Raw genomic sequence first — 22,753 nt, forward strand, 5'->3', positions numbered from 1 at the left:
TAGTCATTGCTGCATCGAAAGATCATTGAGGATATGATGATAATCCTCCAGCACACATGGGACTTCCATAAACTTATCATTTTAAATAACATTAAATCCTGCCTATGACTGATATTTAATCAGTCATAGCTAAGAACATTTTATGTTTTAAAAAGATCCAATCTGGTTTGTGACAAAACTATTTAATACAGCTTGAATTTACGTCACACCCTTCTTTTACTTCTGTTCTTTATCTGAACAACAGAGTGACAAAAAGTCTGTAGGTCTTCAAAAAATAAAAGAGCAGAACTCAATGGCGTTCCAGAATTAGTGTCTTGGGCTGATGAAAGACAATGGCAGTTATATTTACTTCAAAGTTAATGTTGCTTCTCATGCAGGGGTATTGCTATTCTTTCCATCCACACACCTCAGCCAGCCACCCAGTATGAGTGCCAGTTTGATTCTGCACTATGCTGACCTGTTCTGACTTTGACGTACAAGGTCTGCCTGGCAAACCCAACAACAAGGCACTGTGAAATACTAAAACAATCAAGTGCATAGACCGACGCAGGCTCCTCTGTGGGGAGAGCAAAAAGAGCGTAATTCAAACATCTTCATCTAGTGTAAGTTATTGTCAAAAAATCAGGTATGAGCCATGAAGTCAGAGCTAAGTTTGCAGTGTCTGCAAACCACTGAGTTGTGTTAGCGTAAACTGTTTCTCAAAAGGACTCACACAAAGCTTTTGGATGCCGTGTAATTCTTGGTTTGTGCCTTTTGCTAAATCTTCTCCAATCCAAAAACTTTTGAAATATTAAATTTTTTAAAGCTGCTTATGTGTATACCTTTTATCGTGTTTCTCCCTTCTCCCTGAGGCTCCATTCCAATTATCTTGTTTGCAGGATATGTAAAGATAACCATATGTTGTGTTTACTTTAAAGAGTAGCTTTCGAGGTCCAAAACTTGGGAAACTGATGTTTTCTTCTTACAAATGCTACTTAAGTACTTCAGGTATACTTTAGTCTTGTGAGAGGTCTACAACTAGCCAGAAGGGCCCATCAATATCTCATAAGGAAGCTTCCTGCATGTATGCGGCTGGGCATTTGATAAGTAGTGTTTATAGAAGATTTTAAGGTTTAAACATTTAAAATGTTTAATAGAAATTAAACATTTCTATCATTTTCTTATGTGTTTGGATTCATTTTGATAAATTCACTATAAATTAAAGCTATCAGAGATCTGTTATAATTATTTGTTAAATGTTATTTTTAATGTCAGTATAACAATCAAGGAGTTTTGCTTAAGGTATTTTTTCTAACTATTATATATGTAACCTACTCTCAGAGTAGATTATGACATGACATTGAAGCCTATATAAACTATGTTTTCTAAAGCATGTCCAAATTAAATAAAATATGTTTTATTTCAATCACTACTGCTTTTTAGTCAGTACTGTGTACATATTAAACCAATTAAAAAGCCTATTTTAGAGTTTGCCTAACGGTTCTCAATACATCTACAGTCGTGATAGCCCCTTCAGGTGACAGGGAAACACATCTAAGTGTCTTTTCAGAAAGATAGACAAGGAACGTTACATTTATAGCATTAAGCTAACGATTTTTTTAAAAGCTTTGTTTTTCAGGGGCCCTTTTAAAGTCCCTGGAGAGTCAATGATGTCAAAATGTCTCAGCCGCCCACCAGCCAAGGCAACTCAGCAACTGAGACAACACTGCCACCGTGTGGACGCAGCAGCAGTGCACCGGACAGTGACACAGCAGGAGGCGGAGGGGTGGCAGTGAGCCAGACCGGATCCTTCATGAGGGAAGAGGCCAGGGACAGCCAACCAACCCCGGCTTCTCTTCTCTTCACTCATATTATTCTGTATTGCAAGCCAGGGAGCCCGCGCAGGGGGCTGCGCTAGTATTCGTAGGATGTCCCGTCATGAAGGTAAAAATACACTTCAACACAGAGATGTGAGCAAATCGGGATTATTGATAAAAACGTTGACAGAGCACCGAGCTAACGTTAGCTAGCCGAGAATGTCTTGTTTTGCAGCCCATTCTAGCTAACGTTGGCTAGTGTTAGCAGCGAGGGTGCAGTGTAATTTCGTGGGGACGCATTATGGCGGCCACTAGCTAAATGTGTGTCTAACCCAACGGACCTTGCAGTTGACGTTTATGTTTCAGAAAATGTACAGCAGTCAGCGTCAGTTGACCAAAACAACGCTGACATATAAGCGGAAGAAGCTAGTTAATGTTAGCTAAATGTGCTAACGTTAGCTAGCCTGGAACCTATCTGGTAATGGGTTATGTAGCTAGGTTAACGTTAACGAGCTGGGGAGCAAGGGGGAGTGCCGAGAATAGGAAACATAGGAGAACAGCGAATCCCAGATGACGTTGCGGGGTCGAGGGCTTCTCTTCTCGTTAACGTTAGCTTGTTTTAGCCTCCTTCCTGGTAAAAGTTGGCCTTTAGATTCCAGTTTCGCAAACCAACATTCACCTCGTCCTTGTGGCCAACCTTGTTGGGCTTGAAGTTCGTTGTTGGTGTCGAGTAGACGTTAGCTAACGTTGTCAATCAGATGCTTGAGTTCACCAGCCGGCAAAAAGTTGAGTTAGGTGAAGTCTACCACAGCTGTCTTGCTTGTCAGCTAACAGTCTGGTTTATTCGTTAAATGGTGAGCCAGCAGCGAAGGTTAGTCAGGGCAAAGCGGCCTTTAGTTTCCATGTCTGTGTTGTTGTTGTTGTCAACTTTGCTGTCAGTTGTCATCGTTATTTATGTCTGAGATGTAAGTGGTTATCGTTGTTACTGTCATTAACGTTTCCGCAGCCGCTAGTCGTCAGCCGCTGCACAGCGGGATCAGGGTTGCCCTGAACACCTTGCTAGCAATGAATGGAGATATGAGGGAGTTTAGACAGCCTGGTGTCATACAATACACCGACACAGCAGCACGACTGTCCTAGTCAATCAAGAATTGCCTGGTCTTGAACACAGAAGGCCCCCTTTACCCTATGTGAACACAATGTGAAGCCTTTTATATAGTGTTGGAATGAATATAGTGATGAGGATGGCTTTATGAATGAGATGGGTGTAGTGAGTATAGTTTTATTAAAAGGGGAATGGGACAGACACTAGTCAGTCTTTGTCACTCCTGAGTAAGAGGATTGCTATAGGGGGTTGACACAGTAACATATGATGCAGTGCAAGATCCCTGCAATAAATAGCCTACCCACAGTGCATCACTTTAAATGTTGAATTTTGGCTGGACTGTGTAAAAGAAATGTTGATTCTACTCCATGGTTATTTATTAGGTTGCTGATGCTAAAGGCATTTCCTTTGAATGCAGTTTTTGAACTTGATTTCCTTCTTAATGTAACAGCACATACATCCAATCCACCTCACCCATGTTCCTTCACTGCCATGACAAAAGAAAATACAACCAAACAAGCAAAAGACAAAAAGTACAGAGAAGTCCAACAAAACAGTCACACTTAGAATATAATGCAACCCAGTACACTACCCCAGCACGTTATTGTCAGTTCAACTTCTGTTACAGTCTCAATTAAAATGTAACCTTACCGTATACAGATCTAGGCTAATGTGCTTTTTTTTTGCAGGACTATATGATTGTATTGCATTTTGCAGGTGTTCATGTTCTGTCCACCACATGCATAATACCCTTTTTGCAAACATGTAGTTACCATTTGGTTAAAATGATATTGTATAATTCTAATAGATATGGTCTGAAGTGAACTTTTTTGTATCAAGTAAAACTATGAAGCTTATTTATTGTAATTAATTTATTGATTATAAGAATACATTCTCAGTTAATTTTGATCTAAATTGGTTGAGAAAATCCCAGTTGAAACATGTAATGCTTAATGAGAACAGAAAATACATGATTTGTTTATAGGATCTACATGTGTTAAAATTATGAAACATTGTATTTTATAAATGAACTGTACATAACCTGTTACATATGCTGTGTTCATTGAGCCAAATTAAGTCAAGTTGTTTATAAATATATACAACATTTAGCCTCTCTTCTCTTGTTTGTGTCTTATCTTTCTTCCCTTAGGCGTGAGCTGCGATGCATGTTTAAAAGGCAACTTCAGAGGTCGACGATACAAATGTTTAATCTGCTACGACTACGATCTGTGTGCTTCGTGCTACGAGGGCGGTGCAACCACAACCAGACACACCACAGAGCATCCCATGCAGTGTATATTAACCCGAGTTGACTTTGGTAAGTAGAATTGATATTCACATCAGACTATTTATGAGCAGTGTGTCTATCCAGGTTGTGAAAATATGGAAAGTGTGACATTCAACATTATGATGATTTGATTGTGTGTGCGCGCTCTGGAATTTTTATACTAGGGTTTTTCAAAGTTTGTACAGTGATTCACAAATAATTAAGAACTGACATAAGTAGCTGTGGTATCATCTCAAACGTAGTGCCTTATGGTTTTGATTGATTGGACCATTTCTCTTTCCGTTGGATGATCACTTCTACTAGTATTTTATACCTTGGCGCTGTAAAACATGTTGATATTCAGAATTTTACATGTTGCAAATTCTGTTTTACAATCTGTTGGGGAAAAAAATACAAACTGTTACTGAAAACACAGCAGAAGGTGCAAGCTCATAAAGATTGTGTGGTTTTGTGTGTATTTTCAGTGTGCCTTTTGGTCCCCTGTCACTGAACCAACTGTTTCATAGTGGATCTCAGTATTTACACAAACAGTTTAATGGTAGAATTGATTTTTTTGTTAATCTTGTTTTGAGGGAAATAAATCAAGAAAAGCAGCCATGTGAGCCATATGTTAGACTCTTTGTATATGGACGGTTGTATAATTTGCTACTAATAAGCTCTTGCTGTCTTCTCATAGGTAATTTTATATGCAGCTGACAAGGACAGGTGTATTACAGACTGCTTTCTTTTAAAGCTGCACTAATGTTTTCATATTGACTGTGTAGTGTGAGGCTCACTCAAATTGATGAAACCACAGAGAATTATTACCACACCAGATAAACCCTCAGTACCTAACCTGCCCAACACCAAATGGCACCTAGACACAGAACGACGAGCTGGTGAACACAATGGAGCATTTACCAACTTAATAACCAGATATTTCCCTTAGAAGTTTGTGAAGCTCAAAACAGAGCTAGCAGGAAAGTGACAATTGGACTTACATTCATCATGTGGACACAAACACTACTTCAAATGAATGCTAACGGTGCTCTGTGTCTGCTGGATGTGTAAATAGGCAACTGTTTGCTAACACGTTCATTATAACCACTTTATAAGGTGAAAATATGTCAGTGTTGTGTTAACAGTTTGTTTAAACTTCCCCCAGGTGGATTTATGTGAATGGGATAGGGAATGTTTATAATGAACAGTTTCCTGTAATGGGGCAAGGCTAAAAAAAAAATGCTGTAGTTACCTACAAGGTGTCCCTCATCCTCTGAATTAAACCTGTTTATTTATACGCCTTCTGAGGCTTTAACTTTCTGTTATCGGACTCTTGACTTTGAGATTTTATACAGGTCCTTTTATCATGTATGACTGTGGCAACTGTGATTAAAATGTTGATCCCGTGTAGAAGAAACACTGCAATTCCAGCAGCTGAAACTGACGTTTAGCTAAAACATGCGAAAACATTGACACTAAATGTCCATCTTGATTCCCCTCCAGACCTGTACTACGGTGGAGAAGCTTTCTCAGTGGAGCAGCCCCAGGCCTTCACATGTCCCTACTGTGGCAGAATGGGCTACACAGAGATCTCCCTTCAGGAGCACGTGGCTGCAGAGCACACAGAGACCTCCACAGAAGTGGTAAGTTCATGCTGAAGCTTCACACACAGCCACCTATGAAACCTTGACTAGATGTTTGCACAGATCTTAAGACCTGGAAACATTCACGTTTGTGTTGATTTTCCTCACATACCTCAGAATGTTTCTCAATCGAGTAAATTGAATCAGTGTCTGTGAATGTCCCTGACATCAGAGGACCCTGTAGGTTTTTAAAGTATGCTATGTTTACATCTTGGAGGTGGCAGTAGGTCAGTCCGTAGGGACTTCGCTTGGGAAACGCAGGGTTGCTGGTTCAAGTCCCGGTATGGACAAAGTGCGAAGTGTGGACTGGTAGCTGGAGAGGTGCCAGTTCACTGAACCCCCAACTGCTCGCTTCTTTTAATGGGCAGCTCCCTTAAGGTCCAGACACACAGAGCCGACGGCCAAACGTCGGCAGAAAAGGCAGTTGGGCTGATCAGTCTCCCCAAATTGGTCAAAAAAGTGCCTCGGAACACACCAAAGTGAGGAGACGTAATATGTATCCATAACAGATGTATTGTCGCCCAAAAATGAAAACCGGCAGCTGATTCGACGAACGCGTCACGTGGGTCTTGTTTCTCCGGAAATTCAAAGACAGACTGTCATGGCGGCTTGTTCAGAATACGATCTCATATTGTACTAAAATAGTTCACCGAAATGTGTTTCTGAAAACATTTTAAGCGAGAAATAGGCCGTGCAATTGCTGAATCTGTCTTCATTTCAGATCGACAAAGGTCAGTTTAAAAGATTTTCGTCAGATTTGAGAGACTCTAGTCACGCTCATTCCGCTCCCCGTTTCCGGGTTAGCACTCTACCAATCAGATTGGTCATTTAACCCTTGTGTTGTCATCCTTTTAGACGACCATCAACTTTTAGTTTTTCTGGTTCAAAAAAAAAAAAAAAAAAAATCTTTTCAATGTTTTTTGTCACTATTTCCGATGTTTTTGTCGATTGTCACCTTTTTCCAAATTTTGTTATTTTTCCCTGACATTTTTATAACTTTTACGACTTTTTTGTCACTTTTTGCTATATTTTTGTCGATTTCTTTTCTGTGCTTCTGTTGACGTTTTCTTGGTTTTTTCCCCTCCACCCTTTTGAAGCTTTTTCCGACATTTTTGTCACTTTTTTCAACTAGTGACCACTTTACCACTTTCAAATGCTATAACGTTGAATAAAACGCCCAAATTCAATGAAAGTTGAGTGTTGCATGGAACCATCCACTTTATTTTTGGACAATTTGGTTGAAAGAAACCCAAATTTCTGGTATAGAAACGTTTTAAAAATGGGTCAAATTTGACCCAAGGACAACAGGAGGGTTAAGTCCGACTGCTGGCAGTGCCGGCCCCGCCCATTATACATGTCAAATCGGCCAAAATGAAGGACGACGGCCCCTCGGACGGACGACGGCACGGAACACACCGAACAGACTCGAGTCACTGACCTCGCCAGACTGTCCAACGGCCGATTATCGGCTCTGTGTGTCCGGGCCTTTACTCTGACATCTCTCCAATTAGTGCATGTATATGGTCCTGTTTGTGTGTGTGTGTGTGTATTTTGGGCCTGTGTGTGATATGTAACAACAGAGTGTAAAACGTAATTTCCCCTTTGGGGATTAATAAAAAGTATCTCTTATCTCTCATCTTAATCGTTGACTTGCTTAACAATGTCACAGTTGAAGCCTAGTTCTGATGTCAGCTTCCAATGCTGCAAGAATAACTGAATTGCAAGTGATGTCAGGTAAACTGTGCAGCTCTATTTATAGATGCATACTGTTATTCAAGACTGAAGACACGAAAACGCTGGCTTTAAAGGCTGAGAAATAATTAAAAGAACCTTCGCCCATGTTCTGTACATTTTACATTACTGCTGATGTTTTTCCAATGCATGAACATTAATTGTTTTTGGTGTGAGTCTTCTTCCTTCTTCGTTCTGATTTTTCATTTTAGAATTGTACGTAAATCAACCTGCAGATTCTACGAACCTGCTTGAGAGGGGTCCAAACCATTATAATTGAGTGTGTTGGAGTGGCACATAGAAATGTTGTACAGTTTTGAGATATAATGTTCCTACTCTGAAATTAGTTAATTTTGAAATAGTTTTGTTTAGTCAAGGCTTATTAACTTACCACAGTGTGAATAGTATATTAAATAGTTCTAAAATAGTTATATGAAAACTTCAGTTATTTAGTTTGTTAATTTACTTTGAATATCAAGACCATGTAGCAGGTACTCTTAGTCTATATCCACGACGATTCATTTATGGGATTGCTCCGGTGCCGCCGGAAGATCTTCCAGACGTCCCTCATTTTCGGCCGGATGTCCCTCACATTCCGCCTTCTTTGTGTTGGCATTCTAAACTCTGCTCGATTTTATGAGGACTATAGTTAAAGTATAATTTAGATTTATTTTTTTTTCTAACATGCCCGTATTGAGCGAGAATGCAGTGACGAGCTGGCGCGAAACGAGCTGCAATGAAATCTAATGGGGCAATTGTGCACCTTCGATTCCATTAAAAGTGATTGTTTTTGCCACTGACAGGCTCAGATTGTATTTAAAAGTGTGTGACAACATTATCGATCTCAGGAGGTGACTTCCTGTCCGAAGACAGCAGTGTGGAACGGGAGTAGGGAAAAGGGCGTTTTGGAGTAGGCTACATAAATTAGGCTATAGGTTTGTGTTATCTAAAAGATTTTCAGTGCCACGGCTCAATATTTAAATCCTCTGCTGTGGGGACACAGCGTTGTATCTGAGGCATATAACTGGACACATCAAGACCACAGATATCTGGCACCAACAGGTCCCACTCTATACAACATTTTCTTTGAGTATATAGGGGCACAGCACCCACGGGAGCACCACCAATATCCCGAGCATCGCCGCCCTTCACCCGCTGCTTCACCCTTCTCTGCCTGCTGCTCTCTCTATCTATCTATCTATCTATCTATCTATCTATCTATCTATCTATCTATCTATCTATCTATCTATCTATCTATCTATCTATCTATCTATCTATCTATCCATCCGTATAACTTACTCTGGCTCAAATGAATACAGGCAGTCATCAAACTATAACGACCTCATCCACATTTTTTTAAATCATTTAAATATTGAGCCACGGCACTGAAAATCTTTTATATAATTAAATAATAATAATAAAAATTTCTGTATCCTACTCTGAAACAACAGACTCCCGGAACGCCTTTTTCCCCCGACTCGCGTTCCACACTCCACACCACTGTCTTCGGACAAGAAGTCACCTCGTGAGATCGATAATGTTGTCAGACACTTTTAATAACAATCTGAGTCTGTCCGTAGCACACAAAAAAAAAAGTCCAAAAAGTGGACAAAAATCGAGGGTGCACATTTGCCACATTAGGTTACATTGCAGCTCGGTTCGCGCCAGCTCGTCACTGCGATCTCCGTAATACTGGAACAATTTCAAAGATTTTTGGTCACATTAGTCTATTATACACAGATGCAGGGGGAAATGGGGTCCAGGTTGAAAAAGAAAAAAAAAACGAAATCACCCTTTAACGGCTCAGATCTCTGCAGGGTAAATTGAGACGGATAGCTAGACTATCTGTCCAATCTGAGTTTTCTGTTGCATGATTAAAACAACTTGAACGAGCAAGTTATACCAAAACAAGTAACTTCCCGAGGCTATTTTGCAGAGGCACCGCTATTGCATCTGGCGTTTAGCGCCGCCCAAGACAATTGTGATTGGTTTAAAGAAATGCCAATAAACCAGAGCACGTTTTCTCCTATCCCGGAATGCTGTGTGGACTAGCCAGACCCTCCTTTGCAGCGCTGTGGAGGAAGGTCTAGCAATGCAAGACTATTGTGCACTCAAATAACCAAATTGGCCTATCAGTGAAATGTGGCATTCTCTATGGCATTTTCATGTTCTGTCATAACTCAGATTAGCTGACCTAAAGCTGTATAGGAAAGGTGTGTGAGTATTCGTGAGTAAATGACTGTCAAGCCAGTTAATGTCTAAGACTGAATAACTTACTTGGCGACTTGTCTCCCACTGCAGCAGACAGGCAGCAAGTGTCAATATTATAATGTAGTTCATGACCTCAAATATTTTTTTTTATTTTGTCACGTCATGAGAGCCTTTGAGTATGACAGTGAATCATTGTTCTTTTGGATTAAATAAGTGATGTTTGGCAAATACTTTACCAACCTGTTTTGAGTCGATACAGGTAGTTAGCTTGGCAAATTTTGATTTGAAGCCTTTATATACAAGAACAAAATTACATGGTGCTTTTCCCATTGTCCATGGTACAACAGTGCCACTTATGTCTTTCTATTTGACAGCGTCCACCAGAAAATTATACAACCAAATTCAAAGTCAAAAATGTAAAATCAATCCATGCCCTCAACATCACTTCATATCTGTTGGAGTTTTGACACACTCAACACAGAGCATCTCTGCATGTTATAATTTGTCATTTGTACAGTTGAGATTTGCAGATCTCGGGGTTTGTTCCAGAGCACCCATCACCAACTGGTGAATGTTGAATGTGCAGTGAAGTGTGCTAATATTAACATGTAACGCTCTCTCTTCCTGTCCTCTAGATCTGCCCCATATGTGCAGCGCTACCAGGTGGCGACCCGAATCATGTGACAGATGACTTTGCTGCTCATCTCACACTTGAACACAGAGCACCCAGAGACTTAATATCCTTTTCAAATAGTAGTGCCTCCTCCTCCACATACCATAATTTGGCAGCTGTATTGACTGAAAATTTTGTTTACAGTTGTGGTAAGAGAAGCCTGTATTTCAGGGTTTCTGTGTAGAAATTATTCAGATATTTATGCAAATTTGGTCCAGACCCTTATAGTGATGCGTTACGTGGTGTAGCTTTGATAGCCTTTACTTTGGACAAGATATGCTTAAGTCGGTGTTGGTCGCTAACTACAAAATTTGTTCGTTCGTTATTTGCCAATTCTTTAAAGCTGTAGTGTGCAACTATTTCGAACGTCTGACATGGGTGTGGCCTGTGTCATGTGATTCAGCTCAATTCAGGGAACGCGTGGATATAAGGTTTTTAACTGTGTAATGTACGTTATGGGAGTTGGTTATAGCACCCCCTGCTGGAAGAAGTGTGTGAATTTGTGTGCCTCAGGTCCCTGCAGGGTTCTGGACCAGTCATGAAAATTGACTCACCCCACCATGCACTGTTAGGCTGCAGCAACACTTTTCATCTTTGTGATTACAATAGGCAGTCCCTCCAGGATTTCGCGGCCTTTTTTTTTGAGATTGTTGTGGCCCAAAATGCCTGATTTAGCGGGAGCTTTTGTAAAAAATTGCGATAAAAGTTCTGATGTCTTTTGTATGTTTGTTGCAATGATGTTGCGGGAGACAGTGAAAGTTGCGATTTTTTTATTTATTTTTTCGACATCGCAAAATCCTGGAGGGACTGAATAGGGTTCCCAACACTGCTGGTACTGGGATTCGCGTTGCCTTGCAAATGTGGGATCCCAGCCCCCTCGGGGATTAACCCCTAAATATGTGTCTCATGCCATTGTGACAAACTACAGTATGAAGGCTTCACTCAGATTGACCAGTTGGTTGCACGCTTTGTCATTGGTTCGATGCATGGAGGATGAAAGGCAGAGTGGAGGCCACGTGCGCTCATCTTCAGGTTTTCCTTCAAACTTGCTAGTGTGGCCTTGTCTTTACGCTCCTCCTTTCGGGTGCGGCTCTCCAGAAAAGAAAGCCATGACAGGTAGTGTGAAGTTAAGAAATGTGTTGAGTGCTAAAGATCAGATCAAAAGCAGTTCAATGTTGCTTTCATGTTTTTTGTTTTTTTTCAAAGGTACCAAGTGGACGATTGTAGTTTTGATGGTTTGTAGAGAGACTGAGAAGTTGTCGATGTTCAAATTCTTTGGTTAAGTCCTGGATCTTCACAATCCTACCTACAGCACCTTTAACCAAACCTGAGGCTCTGCTATAGTGTATTAGTCAATTATCTTATGTATACTTACAATTATAATAATATATTAAATGCGAACAGTTCATATAGGAATTAGCCTACATGTGTGAGTTGACTTACACTGTACAAGTTGTTCAGGAGAGCCACAGAAAGGAACACTTTTCAAGGATGCGTTATTTGTCAAATTGCGTGAAGGGTTGAAATGGCAGCATCTGCGTTTGCCTGTTAGGAACCAGCTGTAACACTCCATGTGAGTTGCACTCTGGGAAGACTCAGAGTACTGCTGATGCAGTCTATTTATAGAGTACTTTGAATAAGTGCTGTTGAGAAAACAAAAGATGCAAAAATGTAGAAATACAGACAGAACAAGTGCATCCTAAGCTTCACAAAATGGGGCCATGGCTTTTGTTTGCTGCCATACCCAGTGTGGCACCATGCAAATATTTGATCAGATTGCAGCTGGATCAGAAGGCCTGAGTGTAGTGAGCATTTAGAGGAGTGACAGTTTCTGTGCTGCAACTTCAAGTTTATTAATACATTTGTCAATCAGAGTATGTCCTTGATGTGTTCCTTAACGGCGAGCTCCACGATGAGTCCAGTGGGGTGCGGCATGTGAGGAGGATGTTTCACCCTGGTCGTGGGCTGGGGGGTCCGAGAGCCCGCAGGTCTAACATGCACTTCACCAGCAGCACCACAGGGGGGCTCTCCACCAGCCAGAGCTCCTCACAGAGTTCCAACTACAGCAGAGAGGCCATGGACCCTATAGCAGGTCAGTCACACAACACGCACATACACACACACACACACACACACACACACACACACACACACACACAGAGGCGTCATGGTGACATGGTAAACCCATGCTGACATGGTATGATACAGGCTCCCTCTGAGGCACACAGCTGCAGAACAAGAAAGTGTGAAACCTGTTGTGGGTCAGGCAATAATGATGGAAAGTAGCCTGCACAGTTCAGACAGTGTATTGGGTGCACAGCAGCAACACAGGATCAAAGAAAACAAACAAAGATCAGATAAGTAATCTTATTTAATCCTTGTGTTGACTTTGGGTCACATTGGCCCGTTTTTTATTTTTTTATTTTGTTTTATATCAGAAAATATTGGATGTCGAAATAAGCGCTGAAAATGTTTCGAATAAATATTTTAAAATTTAAAACGTTGGAAAAAGCAAAAACAAATTTGACAGGAAAAAAAAGGTTGAAGGGAAGACAACACAAGAAAAACAAGACATTTTTTGTTTTTTAAATTTGACATTAAATAAGAAGATTCCTTATCTGTGAGTGTTTGTTTTCTTAGGTCAGGCAATGAAAGCTGTATTTTTGTTGTCAGTACAGTCAGGCAGAAGTTCAGTATCACACAGCTACATCTGCAGGAGGTCTGAGACAAAACACTGGTGCTTAGTACTAAATCAGGCGTGTGGCAATAAGAGACACATTTATTAATTGTCTCACTATAAATTGTTTCTCACACATACAGAAAAATGACCTGCAGTAGCAGAGATATATAATACAGGCCTAGTCTGAATGGTGGTCTGGATAATACTGTAATGTGTGGGCAGAGTTGTTGCTGTGGCAACTCCTTGTTTATCCTGTTCCCAATTTTAATCCAGTTCAGCGCTTGGCATTCGCCATGTCAGCTCCAGCTGTGCCATAATGAGGGTCCCTGTTCAGTCTGCCTCACAAACAGCCTCCTCGCTAATGACCTACTACACCTGCTGGGCCATTGACCCGACTGGTCGAATGTTATATAACGTATAACGCATAGCGGTCCGACTAGATTGTTGTTCTGTGACAGTATAGCTCATAAATGCTATTTTTTAGGGATGAACAATGTGACCAATTTGAAATATATACTTCTTACGTAAATGCACAAAACAAATTCTTAAAAAAGTTGAATTATTTTGAATGATGAGTTTTCATGGTCTGCTTAAATATCATGTTTTCATGAGAGCCTACTGTCTGGTAGACTGATTGTCTGAATTGACCAAGTCTTTGTTCCTTGTTGGAATCATCATGTCTGATGTTGAGCCCTTGTCTTTTCCATCTTGTTCCTCCCAGAGCTTCTTTCCCAGTTGTCAGGGGTGCGGCGTTCGGCGGGTGGACAGCTCAACTCGGGCCCCTCGGCCTCCCAGCTCCAACAGCTTCAGATGCAACTCCAACTGGAGCGCCAACAAGCCCAGGCGGCGCGTCAGCAGTTGGAGACGGCCCGAAACGCCACCCGGGGCGGCGGCCGAGCCAATGCAATCCTCAATACCAATTCAGCTGCCGCAAACCCCAACGCCAACCACAATACCAACCCCAGTCCAAACCCGGGTCCGCCGGAGTCCAACACACAGCATACTGCACATAGCTCCCAGTTTCTACTCAGCAGGTGGGACTGTCGCTCTTATTTTCTGCGTCTACCTGAAACGTCTTTAAAGTCCTTTGGGTGTTCACTGTGCAGAATATTTTTATATGTCTTAAAGGGGATCTTTAAGCAGCTGTTTTTTTTATTCTCTACTGTCACCTGATTTGTCATCCATCTGTCGTCCACTTTTTTTTTACCAACTGCTGAATTTCTCTTGTGCAGGCTGAGCGAACCGCGGCTGTCTGAGGCAGAGCGGCAGGCATGCGAGGCCCAGTGGGCCGACCGGAGCTTGTTTGTGACGGAGCTGCTGCTGTCAACGCTGCTGCCTGACTTGGACGCCTCGGCCTCCTCCTCCGAAGACGAGGACGACTGTCACGGCTCATTGCGGAATTTCGCTGACTTCGAGGCCATGGGCTGTGTTGAGGTCATGACCTTAGACGTGGCACTGGAGAACCTCAACCTCAAGGAGATGACCCCGGCCACCAAGACGCCGAAAACCACGACTAAAACAGCACCAACGAAGAAAGAGCCTCCTGCGCCGCCCCTTTGATGACATGGCCACTCCCTCCCCTCAAACCACCATTGTACTTGGCTGGCTGCTGAGTCAGTCCGACTGCCAATGGATGACAAAAAAGACTGCAGTTCTTTTTGGCTTTGTTTTATTATTTTTTTTTCTCAGTGATTGTCATTTCAGCTCTGTCGCTCCACACTCAACCCCATGTTTATTACGTTGTGTACATTGAATAAAAGTAGTGAGACGAGAGAATGTGAAAGCAAGCAAGTGTGGTGGGTGCGTGAGAGAAAGGAAAAATAACTATATAAATATATTATAGAAAAATTTATATGAAAGTTGATAATCAATTCCACATAACCCGTGTTTCCTCTAGCAGATGAGCAAAGCGTAGTTAGCTGTTTTTAAAGAGACAAACGTGTCACACACTCACCCAGGGAGAGGAAGCGGACAGAAACCTCTCCGGTAAAAACGCTGCTGTGTATTTATAGATATTGATTAAAGAACTGCTTGGAATGGTTTACCACAACTTAAGCATGAGCTTAAATCACCATGTGCCCATTTCTAACTGCACACTGTCACTAAACGGGGAGGTCTTTATCTTTTGCTCAGACACCAGAGTAACTGTAAATTAACGGTGCTGAGTGCCACACCACTGGCATTTCTGCACGCACACACAGACAGACACAGACTGATGGCCATGTTTGGTTACATTCATGTCCAGTCTTGACCCCCCTCCCCTTTGTGTGACATCACCTGTTTTGGGTCTAAAGACCTTGCTTTATATCAACTGTGGGCACTTTGGTTTTGAATTACATATCCAGTGTCGATTTGTGTACACTACAGATGTTCTACATAAAGGCGTAATGCAACTCGGAGGCAAACGGAGATGAAACTCTCCTCAGTGTGACCATTTTCAGGCCTTTTCTAACATGGAAGAAACACAACCTGGTCTTCACAGTTCACACCCCCCCACCCTCCTCTCTTATAGGGAAGACACTATTTCCTCAAGCTTCCTGTGATCTGAAATTAATTTTCTCTCCATTACTCATGAATGCAAAAATTACTCATGTGACTTGAAGGAGAGCATATTGTATTGCTCTTTCCATTAATTTCTCTCAGTCAAAAAGATCTTTGTATGCCTCCACTGCTACCTGAAGAAATGCAATGTATGTTTTTGGCTCAGCGAAAGCCAAATCACAGGGTAAACCTTTCAGTTTGGAGGACAATAAAAAATGTTTTGGATGGAAATGAACTAACCCAATCCTGCTCTCTTGTTTGTGTTTTTACTTTCATTTTTTTCTCTCTCAGTTGCTAACTTCTTGGTGAGCATGTACAGCATATGGTAAAAATAAACACCTATCTTACAGGTCAGGTTCAATCTCAATTAGTCTCGTCATCTCCTGATGCATTTCTTCATTCACAGCAGCAGTGCAAACTGCAACACTTTCTATCTATTTGGTAGAGTTTGTTGGGACCTAATGGAGACTGGAGACCTGCAGACACTCGGGCCTGAAAAAGTACACTACTTTTGCATGTTTTCCGGGTGTAAAAAAAAATGTAATCTATATATTTTTTTTTAATGTTCTAAAAATATGCAAGAAATGAACATCAGTTTAATAAGATAAGGCAGGAGTAAAGATGCAGCAGAGGTTTACATTGCTTTTTTTTTTTGTTTTTTTAAAACAGTTTCATTTTCTTATTTCTTGGCGCTGTTGGAACTGTATTGCATTATATGGAGGGGTGTTTGCTAATAAGTCTACCATCCTTGATATAAATGGGGTGGACAAAATAATAGAAACACCGGTCAGTAAAACGCAATACAATAAACCAGCACCCTAACTGCAGCTTACATAATGATCACAAAGTTGAATCAACAGCTCTATAAAACAGTTTAAACAAAAGATCTAACCTTCATGAAGGTAGAATTTATTGCAGGACTAATGTGTTAAATGTAGGCTAGCTACATACACTGTCAACTGAGCATAGGTAGTATATCTATATACAAACGTGTTTGGGTTTTGACCAAATCTATGCCCTTGTCAAAATTGATGCAGCAGAACCGAAGATGTCTTTTTTCATTTTCAACACATTCTTCTTCTTTGTCAAAACATGGCGCCTACATTACCATCCATCCATCCATCTTCGTCCGCTTATCCGGGGTTGGGTCGTGGGGACAGCAGCTCCAGCAGGGGACCCCAAACTTCCCTTTCCCGAGCCACATTAACCAGCTCCGACTGGGGGATCCCGAGGCGTTCCCAGGCCAGGTTGGAGATATAATCCCTCCACCTAGTCCTGGGTCTCCCCCGGGGCCTCCTCCCAGCTGGACGTGCCTGGAACACCTCCCTAGGGAGGCACTAAGGGGGCATCCTTATCAGATGCCCGGCGCCTACATTACCCACAATGCAACTTGACCGCCAACGGTTCGCTCCAGAGATTCTGGATTCTGTGGTTAAATGCTAGTGGCTAATGTAGCCTACTGTAGACTGACATAGGTCTGATAAACTCACTTCCCAGTCTTTTTCATCCATTTTTCACATTTGTAGTCTTAAGCGCCAACCAATGCTGCCTCAAGTAACGTCACTTGAGGCAACGTTAAACACTATAGGCATAAGCAAAGATCCTCTATAACTAAACCGTCTCTGGCATAAGCTGCCCACATCTGGGGACCAAAGATAAGGGATATTTGCTTGGAGAAATAGCAATATGCAGATGCAGCTCCCAGGTTTGTTACAAAAACACAATTTTGAGTCTCTTAAATCTAGGCCTACTGCAGTATTAGCATTGTAGCTCCGTTGGCGCCGTTTAGTTCCGTTACAGCGCCACCTGGAGTTCCGGAGGTGGTAAATACTGCGCCAACCACAGGGAACATTTAGTCATTTATGCAAATGAGATCACATGCAATAGAAGAAAAATAGCCATATCTTTACTGTGCAAACAGAGTTCAGGCAGCCATAATTTGCAAGTTAGAAAAAGACCATATAGGGATGGCCTGAGCATCTTAAAAGGTAAATAATGTTATAATTATTATTATTATTATTTTACCTTTGGGAGCAGCACATATGTGTAACAACTAATCAAAGTTTCACGTTTTGGAGCTTAAAACCTCACAGTCGTCTTGTTTTGATGGTGGTGTTTTCTCCCAATATCGCACACCCTGGCATAGGTGACCCTGCAAGGCTGAGGAAGTAAATTGTTTTTAAAAGATGCATGTAGTCCACTTTAAACAACATTCTGCCCAGATTTGCACAACACCCAGCTGCTCCTTTGTAGTATGCCAAGATAATAGTGGCATACATTATTTATACATCAGGAAAAAAGTATTTAAAAATATGTAGGTATATATAATAACGAGTAGCCTACATGGACTTAAAGGAGAGGCCACAGCAAGTTTAAAATGAAACAATGTGATTGGCTGTGTGAAAACAAGCTCTACACCCATCGACCTGTGTAGATGGAAAGGTATTCTGATGAATTAATTCAAACAAAAAACATACATTTGTGATTTACACAGCCAATATGTATGCTGTAGCAGAAGTCAAATATGCTATTTAATTTCTGCTAGACTTAACAGCTGAAATCTCAGGGGTTCAGATAGATAGATAGATCTAACAGGTTAGATATACAGTCTTAACAGAGTATGCCAAAAAGGCATCTGACATGTGGATGGATAGATTTTAATTGCTTAAGAATGTTTTCAGCAACATGCAGATTCTCCCTGCATGAGAAAAATCTGTCTCAAGTGTCTGTGAATGTCACTCAAAAATAAATGGTTGATAGAATTGCATTTTCTACATACCACAAATTACACTGAATGCTTCAAGTTAAAAAGTCACTATAAACCTCAAGCTGGGTTTAAGTGGACTTCCAGCCTGATCCTAAATGAGTGTGCAGGAGCCACAATTCCTCACAACTGACGAGCTTTCTGTTGTCAATTAAGTTGAACACAATAACCACAAATAAAGAAATCAAGTTGAACAATGTCTCTGCTTCTGAAACACTGGAAACCCTGCAGGGAGGTTATGGTTTATCCATTTCATGTTGGTTACTGATTTAACCAACATGAAATGGAAACCATTATCCCGTTTGGACATAAATGGTGTCACTTGCTGTGTGCCAGCATCAAACCAGCATTTTTCAGCGTTACTGTAGAGACGTCTTAGACAGCCACAGTGCTGGGAACTTAAAAGTGCAATCTGTGCCAAGTCACTGAATTGTTATCTGTGCTCTAAAAACCCTAAATAAGAGCAGCCTGAAAAGATTTGGCACATTCATTCAGTCTTTAAGGAGGTTGGTTGCTGTAGGAAACCAAATGCATGCAAAGTGGGGGAAAAAGAGCAAAGACACAACACTGAATAGTTTAGGGCACAAACATATTGCAGATATATAGTTACAAATCCAAAAATAAAGTTAATATAAGATGTTTACAGGTTATAAGGACAGTCAGAGTAAATCTTTCAATAAGACTGCCTCGCTATTGTAAAAAAATACATATACTGTATATATTTATACAAAACAGCTAGTGTTATCATGATTTCAAGTTATTCTTAAAGTAAGCCAATTAGTTTCATGAGGAAGTATTTAAAAGTATTATGAAGAATAGGGTAGGGAATAAATGTATAGCCATTGAATATGGTCAAAAGAAAGTGGAAACTGATTTTACACATCAGTCAATAAGATCAAGTTATTGAATCATAAGTCAATAGAAAGAAAAAAAAAACAATACTAATAGTTCCAGGAAAATAGTACTGCATACACAAATCATTGAACGCTCTCATTGCTTTTTCATCCCATCTATCTAATAATGACAATGAGGACATACAATATATATGTTAAAAAAGCAAAATTATATCATCTTGTTGCATGTGTACAGTGTGTATGTTTAAAGGATGTAATAAAGCAATAAAGGGAATGTGAAAAAACGGTTTCCAGCTTGCACTAGGGCTGTTGGAACGAATACCGAAATTTGAATATAATTCGAATAGTAAAAAAATCAATACTATTCGAATGCTGAAATTACTATTCGAATGTGTGTTTTTTTTTTTTTTTTATAAATATACGTTATATATAATAAAAGTTAGCTAATCTTCCTCTTCTCGCCTTGGCCTACCCGCATGTGTGATTCATGTCATGTCGTATGAACAATAACTTAGCGGGAGTGAGAAACACAAGGCATTGTGAGGTCTAAGCTAACGTTACGTACCAAGTAACGTTAGTACAACATTACGGAGCTAACGTTACGTACCGAGTAACGTTAGTACACGGGGGAGTGACAGGCTGCGGCTGGAAATCGTAAGAAGGACGGGAAATAGTTTTAACATGACTTTAAAATCGACATCCACCGAGCCAAAATGCTTATGTTATCAATAGTTAGCTCGTTCTGGTTTCCTAACTGCGTCGCAAGGTATAGTAACGTTAGCTTAGCCGGGAGCTTCATGGAGAAAGCTAAAGTTTGTGTTAACTGCCCTACAGCTGTCAGTTAGCTTCCACGTCATATATTACCTTCTTACAGCTGTATTCTCAGTAACGTGACAATCTGCTGGAAACGGGTTGCTTATAAATCACTAAAATAGTAGTGACAGCACCATTTGGCTTGGTTATTAATGCAGTTAGCATCGTTTGTTACTTACCTAGTTTATGACAAATCGTTTCGACTGTGCTTCCTAACAGGATATCATTGTGCTAACCGAACACCGTTAGCCTTTACAACAGAGCCGCTTCACTACACTTGTTAGATAACGTTTCATTACAGAGTTCTCTGTTGATTTGTGTTTGTCGCTGTGTGCTCGTGGTGGAAAATGAATGTAAACAAAGTTGCGTGCAGGTCGCCTCAAGGCCAGGCTAATGTTAGAAGTCCCTCTAGGGGACATAACGTGTAACAACAACCACATGCTTATAGCGGCATTGGCAATGCATGAGCCTGAGTAGTGCAGTACATATTATTTAACAGGCTGCAATTGAGCATTAAATATTCGAATATTATTCGAATATTAAAAAAAAATATCAAATGGAATTCGATTAGTATTGTAGAGGAAGATTGACAGCTCTAGCTTGCAGTAAGCATCATGAATTCACCTCGTACACATCTTTCCAAAAATAAGACACACAACTCAGTGGAATTTCGGTATTCTTTGTAATTTTAATTCCCATAATTTAGTTTAAATGCAGACAGTTCTTCACTAAAATCTTAAATAAAACATTACAGTACGATATATGCAAATCAGAAGAGCTTTAAGATTTTTGTAGAAGCAGGCTACAATTTCTATAGATTTTTTTTTATTTTTTTATTCATTCATTCATTTTTTTACTTTTGAAGGACCGGACAGTTAAATAGCAGTAAACAGTAAAAAGACAACACAGAGCTGTAAAGCCTGCAGGCCAGCCAAGGAGCACATTCTATTACAAAACAGACCAGAAAACTAGAGACAGCACGTGAAGGTCTGAACTGATGCCCCTCCACCTCTGTGAGGCGGTGCTAGTTCCAAACAGGAGGGGGCGCTATTACACCAGGCAGGTGGAGCTACACGACCATAGAGTGACAGCAATGTAGTTGCACCTTCACAAACAGCTTGTTTTGCACATTCAGGGAGAGAGAAATGGCACCTTCTGTTTCTCTACAAAGAGGTCACAAAACCGTTATAATGCAATAGAAGCACAGTAACTCCCTCAATGGCAATTCCACCACTCATTGATTGATACTGATCAGCTGGAACAGACTGGTCTAAAATGCTGTTCCTCTCTACAGGGAGGGGAAGTGTCAGGCTACGCCGTCTAGTGGCTGCGTTCATACCAAACCAATTTTTGAAAAAAAGTTCATCATGAATTTTACCTGCACAATCTTTGGATTTATTGGCTTTCAGGATATAATCTAATTTAAAATGTATCAATAAAGATTCAGTGTTATCTATAAGTCATAAGAAAAAAAGGCCCTGGAAACTTATTTTCTCAATCGGCAAGTTAGAACACGTATTTTTTGTGCTTTGAAGTGGGCGGGGCTCTTTTGGAAAAAAGGTGATGTCATATTTTCATGCACCAATTGAATCAACGACATGTGACGATAGTCGACTGGTTGTTTGCTAATGTCGGATCAAGCCAGATTAGCGGAGTTTCCAGTGTTAAACCCATTGTTTTATATCTATAGTTAAACCTTTGATAAATAACACCTACAGATGTTTTTTTATTTTTTTTAAACTTTATCATTATTTAATGTTATAAAGAAATATGTAATATTTGAAAAAAATAAATAAAACGTTTTCAGGGGCTTTAATATATTAATAGCAATGCTACTTGCTATGATGATGATATTTGCCATGTAGTATAGTTGCTTTAATGAAATTACTATCAGATATGTTTAACGCAGTCACAAGAAGACAATTTTACTTCCACCCCCCCATCTTGAGCAGTGCATCCCTTTTGGCCTATCAGAGCTGAGAATGGCATGAAAAAACAAAAGAAAATTGACAGTGTGAGTTACAGAAAAGGGGCCCGCAGAGCAAGGTGGTGATGCAGAACAAACCAGATGTCTGAAGCATGCTGGCTGACCTCAGTCCAGTAAACCTCATAATCCACCATGAGGAAAGTGGATTCAGTCTCATTTCATTGTTTACTTAACTAAACACAAGCGCAACAAACATCCACCAGCTGCAGCCAGACAATAGAACTCACCATAGAGTGACTTTCATCAGCGGAAATATGCACGTTAAATGGGGTTCTCCTACTATTCTAGACTAGCATATAAGCATATTATTTCAAACATGAATAAATAAATATTATTTTGTTAGCATTCAACAAAGGTTTTAAGTCTGCACTTGGTAGCTCATGTCATTGTTACATGCTAACAAAACAGTCAATGTTTTATCCCATCTATAAATGACAAGGTGCTCAAATGTTACCAAGTATAAATGTGTAACATGTCTATTTATTTTAAAATATGAACAAAATAAGTAGCTTTTCTGCAGACAGATGAAAAAGACTCTATGGCAAAATACACTGAGGATTAAAAGCTAGTGGAAGCTGGAAGTTCAGTTAACCTGTTGCTCTCTATAAAACGATAAATGTTTTTATTCTATATAGAAGTTAGCAGTTACATTGGCTCATTTTAAAGACTATAGGGAAAAATCTGATCT

General features: G+C 40.4%; 1 protein-coding gene across 1 annotated transcript; it reads left to right on the forward strand.

The window, feature by feature from the left end:
• The first annotated feature begins 1,784 nt into the window (after nt 1-1,784).
• On the forward strand, nt 1,785-16,014 carry LOC144518475 (E3 ubiquitin-protein ligase KCMF1-like). The gene is made up of 7 exons (XM_078251193.1): nt 1,785-1,923; nt 4,052-4,219; nt 5,672-5,811; nt 10,389-10,490; nt 12,338-12,518; nt 13,828-14,140; nt 14,339-16,014. Exons 1-7 carry the CDS (start codon nt 1,908-1,910, stop codon nt 14,664-14,666), a joined length of 1,248 nt encoding a protein of 415 aa, XP_078107319.1. The 5' UTR covers nt 1,785-1,907; the 3' UTR covers nt 14,667-16,014.
• The last annotated feature ends 6,739 nt before the right edge of the window (nt 16,015-22,753 follow it).

This window comes from Sander vitreus, chromosome 5 (assembly GCF_031162955.1).
Source record: "Sander vitreus isolate 19-12246 chromosome 5, sanVit1, whole genome shotgun sequence".
In the NCBI taxonomy this organism is placed as follows: Eukaryota; Metazoa; Chordata; class Actinopteri; order Perciformes; family Percidae; genus Sander; species Sander vitreus.